Here is a 19,024-nt window from a genome sequence, read left to right as displayed (position 1 = left end):
ACCAGCCAGTCTACTGATACAGCTAACCCACAGCTCCTGGGGAAGGCAAACTTCTGGCCCCCACTGGCAGCCTTGGAACTATCCCACAGTCTCTTGCATCTGACATAATTCACAGCTCACCCCTTCACAAATACAAACGACGGGAGGGGGTTAGTCGGAAACTCCACCCCCTCGCCTAGTTTTCCAATAATATTTTATCATTCCAATAAAACACACAACTGCCTAACTTATGACATTTAAATTCTTGCCTAGTCACACACCATCATGAATTAATGTCCCATCATTCATGCCATGTCGTATCTAATTGCTCAAATAATATACGATTTTACTGTTTCTATTTTTCTGCCCTGGTGCTTATTGCCCGGACATCAAAAACTGAAAAACAGTCCTGCAATCATACTGTTAGTAAACCAGTATCATGGAAAGAAAAATCCCAGCTGACATAACTTGTGCAGTCACTTAACTTTCACTCATCCTACCGTGATTGTTCACTCTCTCCCCCAGCAACTTTCAAGCAGGTTTGCATGTCCTCAGGTCCCTCTTGGGGAAGGTCCTCCTCCTAGTGCAGCAGCTCTGATACTGGCACAAGCGGGTAAGATGTGCCATGTACCACATGTAATCAGCTGAGCCACAAGTTCTGGGGAACAAGCAAAAGGGACAGCCAGAAGCTGTTTCTGGAGTACCTCCATGCCACAGTGACCTCAGAAGCCTAGGAACAAGATCCGGTCCTTCTTATGCCCAAATCTCCAGAAATCAGCTCATTCTGTACTGCTGATCTCAAGAGATGCAGTGACGTTTAACCAAGACAAAATTACACCTCATCTTTAGGATCACATCCAAGAGGAACGTTTGGCCTCTCCTTGAAGGGAAGCTCACAACAAGATATCCATCAGGCCATTGCTGAACAGCAAGGACTGTGTCACAGAGGATGAGTCCCCACAAAACCTCAACTTATCTCAGGTTCACATTTTACCCCAATCCTGAAACAAGCCTTATAAAAAGACCCACATACACATAGCCCCACGTAGGAACAGACTCATTCAAAACATCCCCAGCATTGTCTGCAATCTTTTTTAAAGAGTGGATGGGAAAAAAACAGGACCTTTGTAAAACCACCATTGCCCATTTCACACATCTGCCAAAAGACAATTGATCAAACTTCAGAATGGGAAGTAACTCTAATAGACACACAGCGCAGCTAGATAGAACATCTCAACATTTCAAAGAAAGAAAGGAGAGACAAAGCAAAATCCTGAGAGCCAGGTACCAGAGTGATAGTTATAACCTAAGAATCCAACCCGGCAACGAACATTTATGATAGCATTATTATAACTCATCTTACATTGCAACAGCATCCCACAATTCAAGGCCAGGTTTCACTAGAAACCATACAAAGTGTTACGCTGCAAATAGATCAAATAAGAGCAGAGAAAATATATGTTATTATTCCAGGTTTTCCAATGAGGAACTGAGGCAGGACAAGTCTTGCCATAAGGTGCACAGTGCTTGAGTTAAAAACTTTCCTTCTCACGCCCCACTAGAGTACATCAGTCACAAACTCGCCACTCCGCCTCCTACTACAACACATTAAACCTTCTTCACAGCAGAGCAAAGCAGCCTGAAGCCAGGAATTAGTTACCCAGCCCTCTGAATGCAGGTCAAATGATTTCAACCCAGCCTGAAGGAAAGCCACAGTCCTGCAGGGAAATGGTCTCTCCTCTGGCCTTGCGCACAATGCCTGGTAAAACGCAGGACCTACCTCTGCCGGCTACAGAAAAAGGAAATGCTGCAGTTAACTGCTTATCAGTCACCTGCGGTAACAACTGGGAATAAACATGCCATCACACCACTACTACTGATTAGCATATCAGCAAGGACCTGCCCTACACTGGCATCCAAGGGAACAAAGCAGATGGGGGGCAGGACAGGAAAGTTAAGGGAAACAGAGGAGATGTTACTGCTGTTTATTTTAGTGACTGCTCTATAAGCATGCCCAGCATTTTATATAATAACTAGAGACACATGGCAGAGAAATGCTTCCCCAAGTAAATCACAGCACAGAAGTTTGCCCCTAGAAGAGGCTGCAGCAGGAACATCCTTAGAGTACAAATGGAAGTCAAAGGGTACCCAAGCTGCCTGCCTGATTAGGGATAGTAAAGGAACATTCACCCAGTGGAAATTAAAGTGCCCTTTAAATTCTTCTCATAGCTATTTTGCCTATATTCATGGAGAAATTCAGTTCCTATTTAGCCCTTTACAAATGCAAAATAAACCAAGTTAAATTATCAAGGAGGGGGCTTAGGTAGATGCATTTTACTTCACCCTCCCAGTGAGCTAAGAACTTACATATAGTCATCTATTGTGTCCTGTCTCACATGCAGACTTATTAGGCTGCACTGACTCGAGAGTATGGACAGGAAATCAGAAGCAATTAACACATGACAGTTTGGGTTAGGAGAAGACTGCTGGGATAGGTATGACAGCAGCACAGTGACGAAAGGACAAAGCAGGGAGAAATAATCAGGGAGGGGGAGGAAGGGTAACAGGACATCCAGAATCAAGTGGAGGACTGCAGACAGCCACAGGGCCTGGAGCTGGTTATGGGAAGAGAGCAAGAGTTTAACCCTGCTGCGTATATAAGAATGACTCTTTCAGAGCAAGGCAATAGATCATTAACTACAAAGCAGGGGAAAATGACCCTCAAGACATGACTTAGAGGGAACAGTGTTATACTTGCAATAATTCAGCATCTGATATTTTGTTTATTTCTTTATTTAGTGTAAGGTCTCGATCAAGCTCCCAGACACACAGAGCAAAGGAGGTGAACCTTGCCAGCCTTGCACGACAGTTGCCTGCAGCCCTTTGAAAGTGCATGGGTCTCAGTTGCTGGAGGGCTTCAAGTGCTGTCCTGAAACAGCACTGAAGAGGGCAGAGAGCAACTCACCAACCTTGTGCTGCCTCAGCTACCTCAGTTCTCAGGGGATGCAGCCCAGCTTCTTTCCTATCAAAGCCTAAAACCATAACACATCTCTGGGAATTCCCACATCAAAGCTACAAACCACATCCAATACCAGGGCAACAGTTCATATGACACTGCACAACTGCTGTGAACCCAGCCAGGACACTGAAGCTAACTCCATGCTCAGTAAACAACACAACCTACAGAGGAGGTTCTGGGAAGCTCTGATTAATCACAGCTCAAGTTTGCCTGTGACAACAAGCCCATAGATCAGCCAGCTCAGTCTTTCACCAGGCAAAGCAGATCCCTGCACATTCCTGCCAGCACCTTCTAGACCTTCCCCAACCCTCAACTTTGGGAGAAAAAGACTGGCAGGATCACACAAAAATGCCTATGGAGCAGAAGGTGATCTGACCATACCATATTCAAAAAGCTGTTACACTCCGCACAAACCACTCCAGGGTCTCCATCTTTAAGACCCCTGGAAGAGACAGCTTGATCGCCCATGCCATCCTTACTCTGGCGGGCAGGGCTGAGAGTGAGCTCATTGACAGGAGCTGTGTCTTGACCAGCCCACAAACCAATTTAAAGCATGTATAAACCTCCAGAAGACAGTTTAAGAAGAGCCTATGAATGCAGACAGAAATGGCAATTATTAATTTTCTAAATAGAAATCTGACTACTTAAGCCTTATTTAAAAGTGTGCCTGTCTGTATAATTACACAGCCTTAATTTGTTTTCTTTACTACACAGTAAATAAGGTGTGCACAATTACCCTCTGCAAATAAAAGGCAGTGCCTCCTGACTGGCTGGCTGAGTACACAGCCGCCCAAGAAATCATTTAGAGGGAATCAGTCTCCTAAGCACCCGCTTCCCAGTAAAGGGGAGACTCATGTACTGCAAATGTCAGCTTGTCTAGCTCTAGGCACAACCTGGTGGGAGTCTGTTCTCCCACATGCACAGCTCTACTGTCCCACAGCCAGCAAAAGCTGGATGCTTTGGCCAGCAGCAAACAGGTCCTGTCCTCTCTCCCATGCACGGATTCCTGGTGCGCTGTGAAGCTGAGCTCGCCTGTGGACTTCCCAGTACCTAATGAGGAATGTGATAATGTTGTATTCTTCCCCACAAGGCACTCAAACAACCTCGCTTTACTGTTCCTCTGCCTGTTTTATGATATGAGCGGGAACTTGATATCCCCATGACTTGCAATCCTTTATCAAGTTCAAATAAACTGGCCAAAGCATTCCAGTGTTATTAGGAAAATGATAGAGAGTGAGAGCGTGCAAGACTTTCCTCAACAAGCTGTGCTAAACACAGCGACATAGTGAATATGTATTCAGAGGGTTTACATGTCTCAAATGTAGGGACCATATCACCCCACAGTTTTCTTGTACAGCCTCAAGCCAAAGACTGAGGTTTTCTGTCAACACCAAACATTTCCTGCGTTCACCTGCTAACACTGACTTCCACAAATCTTGGCTACAAAGGCTCAGTTTTCCACAGCCTAGACCTGCTGGTCCTTGCATCCAATGCATGGTGCTCTCTAGGACCATCCCTACATTAGCCAAAGGGCTGTCAAAGCTGCACAGACACAGGACCAGGAACACACCAGTGCAACTTTGCCCAGCAAGACGACCTCAGTGAGGGCATAAAATGACACTGGATGCTAACCAGCTTCGACCAGACCCACAACCATCCCCATTCAACATCTAGCCAGTACTTGTTCTGGAAAGAGTTAACTGCCTCAGCCTAACTGCCAGCAGAAGAGGTAGTTCCACATTACAAAACCTACTGTTATATTTTGGATTAATTGCCTGCATAGCAGTGATAGGCTTCACAACACCGGCGATCAGAGAAGACATGGAGCCCTAACTCTCCTCATTCAAGAAGAATACACAAAGTTATTGCTAGATGTACACCTCTGCCTTCCAGTCACTCACTGCTCCTCCACTGATTAGGTTGGCCTTAACCCCCTTATACAGCTAATTTCAAAACTTAAAGGACAGGCATGACCCTGCCAGGCAGCACTTTGAAGCCTACCACTCAGGCAGCTGAATGCTGAAAAGCCCCTTCATAAGTCTCTCGCTTTTCCTCCCTGATTCTGTGATGGGGAAGGGGGGTGGGGGGGGGGGGGGGGGGGGGGGGGGGGCGGGAGGAAGGGGAACAAGCCAAACTTCATCCAGAACCACTATCTTAAACCCCCACAAACCTGAGCTCCTGCAATTAGAGCTGTGATAAGTTATCTGCTTGTGATTGCACAGCTGGGGTCTGAAGACAAACATGTGCACAGAGGAAGGGCCAGAAATAGAAGTTGCTGGGAGAAGACAGAGCTATCTGGCCCATCTGAGAGGAGGAAACCTTGATGAAAGGCACTGGGGAAAAAAACTCACTTCAGCAGGAGGCTGAGATTTAACCCAGGATGGGGAGCAGGGAACAGCTTCTGAGTCTTTACAATTTGTACATGAGCTTCACGTGGAAAAATGCCTGCTGCTGCTCAGACCTAGCTTGTAACACCCTGCAAAGGTCCAGCTCACCATCCCCACCATCTTGTGCCAACCCCTCCTGGCAGTGAAACCCCTCCGTCATTTATGAGACACATTTTGCCATCTTATAGACTCAAGTCCACCTGCAACTGTCCAAACAGCCAGCAAAGGAGAAGAAAAACCAGAGCAGCAGCAATAACACATAGCAGGAACTCAACAAGCTTAAGCACACCATCCGATGGTCCCCAGCCCCGTACCCAGCTGCAGCCAGCCCTACTGCAAGGGGATTGGGACAGTATCCCTTGCTCCTGTCAGCTACTGTACCTGGTTACAGCAGGCCAAGACTTACAGCAGAGTGACATTTCCATTAATCCTTTTATCCCTGGCTCCTACGTGCAGCGGCTGCAGAAAATGTCAGGCCTTTGGCGAGCCAAGCTTCCCAGGAGGCAGCAGCTGTAGAGGAGCCGAGGAGGCACCCCGGTGCACTTGCACAGTGCCACAGCCATGGAGGGGCCCCGGGTGGCACCAGGTACCTGCCAGGCTATGCAAAGCCTCCAGAGCCACTCCAGAAAAAGCAGCCTGGCTGCAAGGGAGCAGCAGCACCATGGCCCAGGAGCCTCTGGGGAACAGGAGGGAACCACCATCCCTGCAAGCACCAGGTCTCCATCCCTGGGTGCCCAGTATCCACCAAGGGGGACATCAACCCTGCAAACATCCACGTTGCCAGCTCCCAGGAACAGCATCAAAACCCACTAGAAAACACTAACCAAATAATATACTTACTGCCTCAAGCTTCAAAAAGCAAGGAAAGAAAGATGTTAAGAACATGATCAATCTTACATGACCCAAGCAGTAAACAAACACATATTTCATCACCACATACCAACCTTAACTCTTGACACAAGATGGATGTGGGTTTTTTTCCAATCTCAAAAGTAATCTCAAAAGACAAAACCAAACACTTTTGGAAAAAGCAGCAACAATCGCATGTGTACATATTAACACCACATTCAGCCTCAAAACAAGCATACATGGCCTTCTAAACTACAACATCCAAACTAATTTAATCAGGAATCAAATGTTATACATTTTATCTGCTGGATACATAAACAGCAACTGCACAATTGACAAACACCCCACCACCACCCCCAAAAAAAAATAATCAAGTGGGAGAGGTCTTCAGAGAGACATTTCTCAGTAAAAAAACTACAAAAACACACAAAACAAACACTACAAATCAAAATAACAAAGCACAGAAATCAGGAAATTCCCAGTGGTCAGCATTAAGGAAGGTTTATTATGACAAAACACACAAGCTCAGTGCTTCTTCACAACTATTCATGCCCTTTGGTACGGCAGATCTCCTATTTAGCAAGTACTTTACCGTCACTTAGCAACTGTAACTGGTTTTCCAAAAAGGAAGCTTTTGGGGTTTTTCAGTTCACATCATCTCTGAGCAGACATCAAAAGACAAATCTATCCTGCTCTGCAGGTCACATCTATCTCCCTCCGCCAGCAGCACGCCCATATCGATGGCCACACGCATCTGCAGACTCAAACAGATGTGCACTACGACTGTTTTTCATGGAAGAAGCCACTAACGCTGGTTTCCAAAAAGCAGGGATACACACACTCTCCACCCAGCCCATCAACTCATGCCCACGGCCAAGGCCTCTCACCAGCCCCTTTACTCCTTTTATAGCTATACCAGAGCAGAGAGGGGTTTGATCTCAGACACAGTCACTTTGATGAGCTATTTCAAGCCCATGGAGGGCCTGGCACACCAGCCTGAAATCCAGGCTTTTCTTTATTGCCTTGGGAAAGGTAAATGCATATCTAGAAGAGAAATCAGTGCCCTTAGCCTCAAGGATGTGGAACGTCCCCAAGACAACACCATACCCACTGGCTAATGATGCCCCAGCAGCTGGACACTTGTGCAATGTCCCATGATAACAGGACTCCAGCCTCTCCAGCACAAAACAGCCCTACCCCAGGCCTGCTGCAGACACCAGTTTAAGAAGTTAATAATTAGGCCCAAAGCTGACAGCCCCGTGCCCCAGGATTTGTGCCAGAAAAGCATCCTTTGGTTAAAAGCTAATGAGCAGGGCAGGCTCCAGCTGTGTGGTGAGGCGTGTGGCTGCCCCCCGAACTCTGCAGAAAGGGAAATGTGCACCAGCCACCGCAAGGCTGCTAATGATGCAAGCGATGGTTAGAGCAGCGATCAAAGCCAGGGCAGGACTAGAAACCAAACCCCATCAGCTGCCCAGTGGGAGCTCACCCCATCCTGTGTCACATCATGCTTCCCTGCATATCCGCTGTTCCTTTTCCTGTCCTTTACCACCTCTCCCTCCCTTTCCCCATTGCTCTGCCCGACAGGCACTTTGGAGATCCATTCCAGGGATCACCTTCCCACAGGGAGCAGAGGGAAAAGGAGAGAAGCCATTGGCACTCACATGTAGCGCAGGTGAGGGTTCTTGGCAAAGGCGCGTGGCTGGATGTTTCGTAGTCCTGAGTTCCTGATTGTCCTGTAAAGAGATGCAGAAGGGCAGCAATGGAGTCAAGGCAGACAACTGCTCTAAAACCCTGCACTCAGCATCTGAAGTGCACTGGGAGCCCTCGATTCCCCGCCCCAGGAGGCACATCTCTCCCTAGACAGCCTCTATGAGCTACAAGCAAAGAGGAAATTGGGCTTTTCAGCTTCATCTGATACGGTGACAGCACAGGCTCAGCACAGAGCAGCTGCTGGACAAGAATCTCCCCCCACATTCACCAAGGCTTGCTGGGGTGGCCCAGAGCATCTCCTGCTCCTCTCCTCTCCCTCCATCTCCACAAGCAGCACTGCCTGCTCCCACAGCAAACTTAACACCCAGCACCGCCATCTCCCCTCCCTCAAACCCAAGAAAAACCTTTCTGCTTGCAGCTCTGTTAAGGAGGGGTGAGTATTTTGCCTAGGGAATTATGGACGTTGAGGGGGAAGCCTCTTCCCACCCTGTTTTGGAGAAGTTCTGTCAGCACTATGACCAGGATTTATCAATATCTGCTGCGAACAAGTGTATGCCTGACTCCACTGATGCTTTTTTAGGTGAGATGAGAACAGCAGCCAGCCTGCTTACAAGGGTTATGTGTGTTAGAAGTACAGCTTTCTGGGGTTTAGATATTGAGTGCTCAGCAACGTACACCTCTCCTCCAACCCACACACAAGCTGTACCTAATGCAAAGCTCCCAGGGAAACAGATTAGCAAAGTCTCCGATTAAGTCTGAACAACACTGCATCTCACACAAGCAGCACTCAGGGCACTCCCAGCTCCAGGAGGATGCAGGAGGGGGAATTGAGTGGTATTCTTGCTTGGCCAGGCTTCCCAAGCACCTAGCAAGAGCTGTCAATCTCATGGACCTCAGTTTCCCCTCCATGACGCACACAGTTGACCTCTCCTGGTGCTCAGAGTGCTGTGCAGGAAGACGCGATTACCTTACTGTGCAGCACCACCATGATGGCAATTGCACTAAATGAGGACCAACAGCCCAGCAATGAAGGATCAGTGGAGACAGCTGGAATTTTGCATTGTGGGGCTGAAATGAGTCAGAACAACACACAAGCCCAGAACCAGAACAGCAGGGGAGAGGTCAGGGTTGATGTGTGCTGGCAGAACTGTCAGGAGCTAGCAATCTTCCTTCTCACAGACCCAGCAAGGACCAAAAAGCACTCTGCAGAGTCTCATAGCAAAACACAGTAGAGCCAGTAGCTTAAACAGGCTCCGAACACTGCGGCATGGAGACTGCAGATGGAGGGAAGCACAGCTCTCTGCTGGAAGGAAGGGGCTGCCCATTGCTCTTCTCCTCCCCGACACACAGGACATACTCACAGCCTCTGGAGTCCCGTGTACAGCTCCATGTCAACAGCATTCAGCGTCTGCAAATTCTTCCAGTTCTCTATGTGTCTGCGGAGAAGAAGGAAAGGCTCAGCTGCTGCACGAGATGGTCACTCTGCCCATGCAGGGGACAGCACACCGAGAGAGTGTGTCATGCCATACCACCCTGCCCCATTCCGTTTTCCCAACATTTTGGAAAAGCCAAACAACAGTGTTTTACCCACAGCTTCAGGCACAGAACGTGCAACCAAGCCATTAACATCTTTGCTCTCTGTACCTCACCGCACACATTTATGAAACAAAGACACAGTTGATACAGCTCACACAAAAGGAGTGAATACAGAAACACAAAACCTCTCAACAAAAAATTAGGGCCTAAATAGGAAAAAAAAGAAAAGTCATATTTATCCAGTCTTACTGGGGTGGATACACAGGGTCCTAGCCTTTGTTGGCAGGAGAGCAACAAACTTAGTTTGGAAACCATGCCTTTATTATAAATTCCTGAGTCGCCTGGGGGCACTCTGGCAGGTATGTTATAGAGAACAAGCCCAGAAATAGATCTGTCACTGCAGGATCGTTATTCGATAAATATTAGAGCCAGGGGAAAGTGACAGAACAACAGCCCCAGAGAACAGGGTCCCCTGTTACAGGCAGCACAGGAGCAATGCTGGCAGCAGTGTGGCCAGCTGGCTGTGGCCGTGGGCTTCTGCTAACAAGCTGCAATGCTGCGTCGTGGGGAGGAAGCTCAGTCCTCGGCCAGTTCAGTCTTTCTCCCAGATTAAACTCAGACATACTCCCACCAGAAAGCACAAACATTTTCAAGAGGTTCTTTGCTGGGGAGCAGGTGGAGGTGGTCCTCTTTCAAAGGTGAACTGAGAGGGGGAAAACACTTCTGGCTGATCCTCTTAGACAACATGTGAAAGAAGCCCAACTTTTAAGTTTATGAACATGTGCACCCAAGCTCACAATCTGCCTTGATGCAATAGTTGGCTTTGAACTTGGCCCTGGAGAGGGGAAACAGTTCCAAGTGATGCAGGGTTGGGGTGATAAGCCAGCACTGAGAACCATCCTATGATTCTAGGCAAGAACATTGCAGGACCCCACGTGGTGGTCCAGGGGGCAAGTAAGCAGGAGAGGGAACTTTGACCACTTCTAGAACAGTCACAGGGGCCACAAGTTCCTCCTCCAGCATTCATTACACCTTGTGCTTGCACAAGAACAAATGAATCAGTGTGACAGAGCTATATGGACCTATTTAAGCCATATCCCAGACACCACCAAGAAAGGAAAATACAAAGCCTGGACTAAATCTAAACGTATTTCTGCAGTCTCACCATGCAGATCCAAGAAAAGCAGAGACCTGCAAGAGTCACCTCTGCTTCCCACATGTCTCATAATTATCTACACACCCAAAGGGGTTAATGTAAGGATGCAGCATAAGCTCCCAACTGGTTGCTACACGACAGTGAAAGTTACAGTTCATCCTCAATGACCTGCTCATTGGCTTGAATCACCTGCGTCCCAGACAGAATGAGAAAAAGGACATTATTATAGCTATTTCATATTCCCTGCCAACATCTAAGGCCCCCGCGAACACTTGCAGAACAAAACACAGACTGGGAGGAGTCAGTCAAGAGATCCCACAGCTCGCTGAAACCCTTCTGAGACAGGGCAGGACTGTGAGTTTAGGTCCTGGGCCACAAGACTGCAGGACTGAGCAAGGCTAGAAACACATTGAAGACATTTCCCATCTTCAACTCATACACACACACAAAAGAGGTCCTCCAATAGGAAGAATGTGGAAAGAAGCAAAAACGGGATAATGTGCATTTACCACCAGGTCATGCTGAAGTTACAGCATCCAAGCAATGACCTTCAGGGAGGGATGGAGCAGCCCAGAGCTATGGAGCAACCACAGCTGGGAAAGAGGTGGCAGCCAGATTGGCTCTTGTTTTATTGATTGTGTTTGCTAAAAAAAGTCAAGGTTATTTTTGACCTGACACTCAAAGCCATGTGGGCAGCATTTTAGAAGAGGCAGAAAAAAGACCCTAGCTTGTTCCCAGTGACATGCACAGGCATGACTTTCTGATGACTCAGCACTGAGGTACAGGGGTCCTGGGGGGGCCCTACAGCCAAGCCCCCTCAGAAGTCACATTACACTAGACTGTAAATACAACTCCACGACCTGTGTTCTACCATCCCAAATGAAGCCCATGAGGTTCCTGAGCCAGATATGTTTTGGCATGTTATTTAACAGACACACAACACCTACAAAGTGATAGACAAGAGAAACAACAGTGGAAATAAATACATACATACACAGACATTTACATACAGGATAATCCCCCATCCCAGCAGCTGCTTTTATGTAGAGTGCCATACAGGGAAACAGCTTAATCTTGAATTAGGTGCACAGGTCAGCAAGGGACTTTAAGTCCTTTAAGCTACACAGACATTTCCCTTCTCAGGGACTTCAGGAAATGGCTTTCTTTTTTTCTGTGATTTTTCAACGTAGCTGGAGTTGCACCCTTGCTCCTAGAAGCAACAAATCAGTCTTGGTTCACAGGCACCTCAAAAATACACCAGGAAAACCATTTTCTTTGTTTCCCTACTTCTTTGGAAAGAATATGTAACTGTGCTGGCTGGGTTCATCTGAATCCACTTTAAAAACGAAACAGAAACACATCTTACTCTGAAAGCTCAAGGAGTCAAGCTGTGATTTTAAAATTGGCAGTGGTTGCACAGGAAAGCAAACCAAACAAGCAAAGAAACTTCACCCCTAAAACTTAAGTCCCTCTTCATGTCGTTCAGCATCTCAACTAGCTGCTCCTCTTTTCCTTCCAGGATTCTGTTTACCCTAGAAATCTTACGTCCTCCCAAAGGCTGTTGAAGACTGAGCCCTTCCCTTCTCCTCTGCCTCGGTTCATTAACCCAGCAGGAACACGGGTGCTGGGTTCACACCAAATACAGACGTGACAGCTCCCTGCCCTGCCCTGGTCTGTGCAATCAGGCATTGAGGTATGAATTAGTCAGTGGGTTACTCCCTCCTCCCTGCAAGCATCTCTATATATTCCTGTGGCATTCCTCAGTTATTACTAAGGTAAGCTGCTCTTCTGCAAGATGCAACAGTTTCAAGCCCAAAACCATACTTAAATCCTGAAGTGCTCACCATGCACATCCACCTAGACTCATTTCCAACTTCTAATTGAGACCATACGAGATGCATCGCAGACACAGATGAGACTGCTCGCTTCGGGGGGGGGGGGTGGGGGGGTGGGGGGTGGTGTGGAGTGAAGGGGCCGTTTGCCTAAATACTCACTTCCTTCTCATACTTCTTGCCTGTTTGGGGAGTACTGCTGGTCCAGGTCTCCTTGCGCTGCAGAGCTGCCATTATACCATGCCTCCTACAGACCGATCAAAGTCTACCTTAGGTGTAGCTAGGGCTTTGCCCTCCCAGCTGAGACTGAAACACTGCCCCAGAACTCCCCTCCTCTTCTCATTTCTGACCCAAATATACTCCAAGCATTTTACATCCATTTCCTCTTGTGTCGAAATTATCTTTGCTTAAGCAGCTCTTTTTCTTTCCTGGCATTTCTTCCTCCCTCCTTTACAAGCAAGAGCCAGACCCACCCAGCTATCATTTGTAGGTTACGTGAGGCCAGCTCTAAGGCAGCATGTCTGTACCAAGCAGCGAAGTGCAAAGCTAATTGTCTCAAGTGCCTTGAAGAGATACTAACTCAAATCCCAGAAGTGATGCAGATATACTGCTCAGAGTCCTGGTAGCGAAATTATTTTGCTTCTGGTTTCAGACCCAGCACAACTGATGCTCGCACTTGGTGACCTATGCAAGAAGGACCACTGGGATAGATACCATAATAGAAAATGGCTTTCTATTTTCTTCATCAGCTTTTAAGTCCCTTTTTCTTGAATAAGGGTGACCAAAAACACAGAGCAGTCTCCAGGTCTCACTTGTATAACAGCATGAACAACTCCCCAGCTACACTGGAAACACCATGACGTGCTGCCTGAGATCACACTGACCTTTCCAACAACCCCATCAGCCTGGAGGCTTGTTTTCACTCTGTAATCAAAGCACTGCACCAAGCATTTCTATCCACCAGCTTGTTACCAACTGACATGATTTCTTAGCTGGCAGCAAAAGCCCCATTACACCCACATTTGCAATCACCCCACTTTGCATTACAGACTCACTCTTGGTTTTGCTACTGCAGCTCTTCCCCTTGGCCATCCTCACCCCATTTTGTGTTCCCACAGCCCCAGCACTGTGCCAGCAGGGAAGCCTCTGAGCACACTCCTGCCTTTAGTGCCATTATACTCAACAAAAGCAGAAGCCAACACCTCCAAGAAAGCTCAGCGGTTATCTCCTCTTTCAACACTTCCCACCACCACTCCTCCATTATCCAGCTCTTCACCTACAATAGCTGGGCTATACTGTGTCTTCTCCAGGAAAAACAGACCACTTCTGATGTAATGCAGCATCATATTAACCTCTCACCACAAAGTCATCTCTTTGCTGAGGAAATTGGTTACCTTTCCAAAGGAAGAAATGGGGTTTATCCTGACAAAAGCTAACTTTAGGAGGCCAGCCCTGCACCATATCTCAGCCTCCACGTACTCACAGACACACCTTTACAACTTGTTGAAAGCCTTATAAACTGCTGCAGTTAAACCAATGGTCAGTCCACAGCACGCATGCTGTGTCCCAGTTGCTAGCAACCTTGTGAAGCATGAAGCCCTGTTTATCAGCTCTGCAGCTCGTGAGCATCACTTCTCACTTCAAATCCCTAGGCACCGTGTGAAGCCAGTAAGGTGGCAGGTATCTTGCCCCTGCGTCACACAGACATCAGCAGTCTTGTTGACCAAATTGTCAGCTGGTCTCCAGAAGTGCCAGGAGCTTGCCCCACTTGCTGGAAGGGGACTGGTAACCACCAACCCTGTGGAAATGATGGCTCCTTTCACTCCCAGAAATGCATCGTGCAAGGAGCTGTTCGACAGCACAGGCTGGCATCACCTTCTTGATAGCACGCAGCAAGCCTGCACAGTAATGCGTGCTCCCCTTCAGGGCCAATGCAGCAAGGAGACTAGAATATCCACTGGGATTAAACACAGCCAGGTTTATTGTGTCCCACATGCCTGAGGCAGAGGTGAAAAACAGCCTCTTATTCCAATTTACCAAGTGATGAGCTTGAGGCTACTTAATGTGTCTGGCCTTCCTTCACCCTCCTCATACAACAATGATAATATTTATCGAATCTCTCTCAGCTTTTCAAGCACTGTGGTCAATAACTAAAAAAGGCACTCAATAAGCAACAAGTATTATATAGCATGTGTACACACATGCTACCCAAATGTGTATCTAGCCCAGACTTGGAGGGGAGCAACTTTTCACCAGGATGCCATCAGCTCCATTCGCTGTGAGAACAGATGACACATCCCTGTCAGAGCCATGCCGTGCAAGTACCACCACTCAGGTTTGGGTGCTGGGCAGTGAATAAATCGTACACCAGCAAGCAGGCAGCACCCAACACCCGCACACACAATTATTTTATTTATATATGTTTTGATACATATATATATATATATATGAAAGGCAAGCAGAGCATTTGACTCCTCTTGTAGGACAACAGGAAAATTGATTTGTCATCCAGGCATATTATACCTGGCGATCCAGACAGAAGCATTAGCTTCCAATTACCCAATATGTTTAACATTATAAACAAACCTCCTGGCACACCAGCTCCAGACCATACAATTATTAATTTGATTGCAAGCAGGGAATAGAGGGAAGACATCTTCTAAAACCCTTGACCGGTAAGATCTGCTTCCTCCAAGCAGAGGTGCTGCAGATGTTGACAGGAAGCCCTGGAGGCTGGGAAACCTGTGGCACTGGTGCAGGTCCCGCACCCCCGGGCAAAGCACAGCCATGGTGGGGACTGCCAGCTCCTTTTATCCATCTTTTTGCACCCCACATAGGGCTGAGGAAGCCATAAAGGAATCCGCTGTCTTTCACAGTATTATAAGGCACTTATTGCATACATTTAATATCCAGAGGCGTGAAGGACTTGTTTCTCTCAATATGGAAGTTATAAAAGTGAATTGGTAACTGAGCATTAAAGGCAAGTGCAACTGCATAAAGACTTATGAGGGAAATATTTTCCTCATCTAAAGCATGGGCTTCCCCTTCCCAAAAATGCATGGAAAAGTCACCCAGCAGTGGATAACTTTGCATCCTTGAGGATAATTTGAGGTCAGTGGGAAAAGGGGAGGGGGGAGGCAGAAAGCAAACTCAGCTTTATAGAAACAATTATGAGCATAACCCCACAGTGTAATTGTGATTCGTCAAGGTAACGATCATAAAACACACCACTGTGACACAGCTTCCACTGCACCAGCAGATCGCCTCTTGCCAAGGCCGTGCACAGGTACGTGGGTGCTGCAGAGGATACACGGGGGGTGTCCCCAGTCCCCACCCCATGGGCTCAGCAACATCCAACCCAATGATCCAGGCCCTTCCAGAAAGGCTGGACATAGGAAAAAGCCCCCAGTCCCCCGAGGTGGGAAGGGCATGGGAACAATACAGCCATGCATGAGCCACCGCAGTGGGGTGTCTCAATAGTCTTCCTGGAGAAACCAAACTGCCACACACAAGCAACTCAAGGACACGAGGCATTCACAGGAGGGGACTCCCTGCAGTCACCTTTCAGATGAGCATAAATGAGCTCCACACTCACCCCAACACCATCTGCCCGGCCCCAGACCAGCTAGGAGCAACGACTAGGTGCAGAAGAGCTGCTACAGCTGCGCTGTCTAACAAGACTGACATATAGAGACACCCTGCTGTGGAAGACGGCCTGAGAAACAGCTTTAAGCTTTGCTAAACAATTTTCTAGACACTACAACGAAGCCATACACCCCGGCACCCATAAGGACACACAGGAGCAGTACCTAAAGGAGAGGAAAAGTGCATGCATTTAAAAAACAGCAGTGCCAACATGACCAGGACTCCATCCTTTACTTTTGCCTTCAAGGACACGAGAACCTCTCAGACACAGGGTGCACTGTGCCCTCTGTTTGTGCACTCACCCATTTTCCTTGTATGATCTCCGCAAGCCTCCAGGGCAGTCTCCACATCCCACACCAGCTCTGGCTGGCAACTTATGGAGCTGAAAGCATCCCTTCCAGGGACAATGTGTCATTTATTACTAGAGGACAGCAGGCTGCCTGGACTCAGCATGGACAGATTGCCGCAGCACACTGGAAGCAGTATGTTCCCGTTATCACACACTACAACCAAAGTTTTTCAGTGTGGGAAGAGTTATGCCTAGTCACTCACTTTCAGAAAGGAAGAAATAGGTGCAGGTGGGATGGCAGAGCTGAAGTGCTCTGGGCAGCAGTGCAACTGCCATCAAAACAAGTACCCTCCTTTGATATCCATTACTATTACTCAGCTAGTGCTGGCAGAAGACAGCCCTGGGGTCCCGAGCAAGAACTGAGGTGTCCAAAATCATCCCAGTGCTGAAGAAATCTCATTTACCAGAGATGAGCAACAGTGCAAAAGCTTCAGGAGGAAACTTCCAAGTGCCACAGCATCTCCTGCATGGGGAGCAGGATTGGGCGGAGCAGTGCCCCTAAACCCCTCTGTGTACAGGTTGTGCTCCTGGCTCAGCCCCAGCTCCCTGCCCACCACCTCAGCACCTCTCAGCTGGATCTCTCTCCACCTTTCTCATTTATTGCATATCACTCTCTGACCCCTGCACAGTCTCAGACACCACCTGAAGCGACAGCTCAGGATGGGATGAGCAGTTTAGTCCTGCAGACATGGACAGAAGTACACAAATCCAACTGCCTTGAGATAAAGCATCAGCAAGAGCCCACAACCCCCACCTGCAGCATCAGCTGTATGCTCCCCTTTTCCTCTGGAAAGCAGGCTCAAAAATTATGGTATTTGCCCAAAAGGGAATTTCTTTCATTACTGTCCAGCAGGAGAGCCCACAGAGCCAGTCCTCTGTGCCCAGAGAGGTGCTTCCAGAGAGGTGGATCTGGGGCATGTAGAGCAGGGGCTCCTGTTCAGAACTGCTAACATCAACCCGTGCGTATCTAATGACACCGCATCTCAGAAACAAGAGGGCAATTCAAGGGCAGAAAAAACAATTCCCCTGGGAGTTTTACACCAAACAAACCTCAAGGTGAGGCATCCCCCTCTGCTTTATGGGGCACAGCAGACCAAAAGAGCTCCAATTTTTAGGCAGCTCCCCAGGCACCTGCCATGCTAAAGGAAAGGATGCTTTTATCCATAGGATTTCATATGCAGTGAGAGCCAGCAGTGTGCACCATTTTGTGGTCTTTAAAGATCAAACAGCATTTTATAGAGGAAGCAGCACCCTGGTCACAATCAGCTTCAGTAATCACATTCTGATTTATTAAACTCCCCCTGCAACTTCAAACTGGAAGTCCGATTCCCTCACGCTCCCGTCTCCGAACAGGTCTGGGGTTTTTCAGAAATTAACATATATATCTCTCTAAATTAGAGACAGAGCTGCCAAGCTCTGCTCCAAAGGCAGTTGTGTTTCTCTCCTGAAGAACACAGTGCCTACACACATTAGCAAGATAAGGAGACATTCTAAAGGTATGGGATCACTAGAGTTCAGCTTGGCAGGAATAACTCTTGGTACAGAGTACTGCCAAGGAGCATGTGGTGGAAAAGAGCCCTGCAAAAAGGCACAAAGCCTTGACGATGGTCAATACGATATCCTGACAGAGCATATTAGCTCAGCTAGGACCCAAAGGGGAGTGCTGCCAGCCACGCGCATTGTACTTCATGCTGTGCTTGAAGACAGGAAAATGGATGGAGGAGGAAAAGGAGAAAATAAAGTCTCCCACGAACTGGCTGTTACTGTGATATACAGTGCTGGGAATGAGAAAGCAGGAACGAGAGTCCAGTAAGAGCAGACATGAGAGCCAGGGATGGGGCTGCACAAACACCACAGTGGGAGGGGGCTGCAGTCCTTAATCCAGACCCGCTGCCTTTCCTGGCCCTGCCCGCTGCCACCCACCCACACAAACCCACAAGCACGCTTTCTAAAACCACAGCCTCCACAGGAGTCTAAATTCAGGAGGTTTTTTACATCCGTATCAGCTTCATCTCAAATCCTGTTTCAATGTAGCTGCACATTTTTGGGCAGATCCTGCCACTGCTCCCATGCCTAGATCCCAAAAGCAGCATAGAAACCAGAGCTTGGAGCTGCAAACTGCGGGTGCCAAAGGATCCCTCTGCTTCTGCAGTTATGGCTATTTAGCAGCCAGATCCAGCGCCCTCCCTCAGTCCCACATCCCACTTTATCCCCCTCCACTCCACCACCCCCATAGCATTGCTCATCCCGTCTCCAGCTTTCCCACACACCCCAAACACCAGGAAAGCCGCTGCCTGAGCGAAGCGAGGGGAGAGCCAATCTTTCTTGGACTCAAATCCCGCTCCCACGAAGCATTTGTTTTCCCAAACAGCTCCCAAGGAGCCTGAACTTTGATCCTCCAGTATTTTGGCTCCTCAGATGTTTATGAAGTTCGAACAAGTGGGCAGCAATGCCCAGCTGGGCTGGCCGCAGGCCAGGCTCCCAGCCGCTCCGCTCAGGACGGCCACGGGCAGAGCAACTCCAACCTGCAAGAAGAATTGCCAGGATCCCCATTACCTCCAT

General features: G+C 48.1%; 1 protein-coding gene across 5 annotated transcripts in view; it reads right to left on the bottom strand.

The window, feature by feature from the left end:
• Positions 1-19,024, bottom strand: part of NTRK3 (neurotrophic receptor tyrosine kinase 3) — a 233,977-nt gene that overhangs the window by 189,699 nt on the left and 25,254 nt on the right. For all 5 annotated transcript variants that reach the window (XR_008823080.1, XR_008823081.1, XM_056346662.1 and 2 more), the window contains exons 2-3: positions 9,306-9,380; positions 7,896-7,967 (exon numbers count right to left, since the gene is read on the bottom strand). Coding sequence is in view for 3 of the 5 variants with exons in the window: in XM_056346662.1 (XP_056202637.1) it covers positions 7,896-7,967; positions 9,306-9,380 (147 nt within the window). In the remaining 2 variants the exon portion in view is untranslated. The remainder of the gene's footprint in view (positions 1-7,895; positions 7,968-9,305; positions 9,381-19,024) is intronic.

Source organism: Falco biarmicus, chromosome 7 (assembly GCF_023638135.1).
Source record: "Falco biarmicus isolate bFalBia1 chromosome 7, bFalBia1.pri, whole genome shotgun sequence".
Taxonomy (NCBI): Eukaryota; Metazoa; Chordata; class Aves; order Falconiformes; family Falconidae; genus Falco; species Falco biarmicus.
This window is presented reverse-complemented; position numbering and strand designations above follow the sequence as displayed.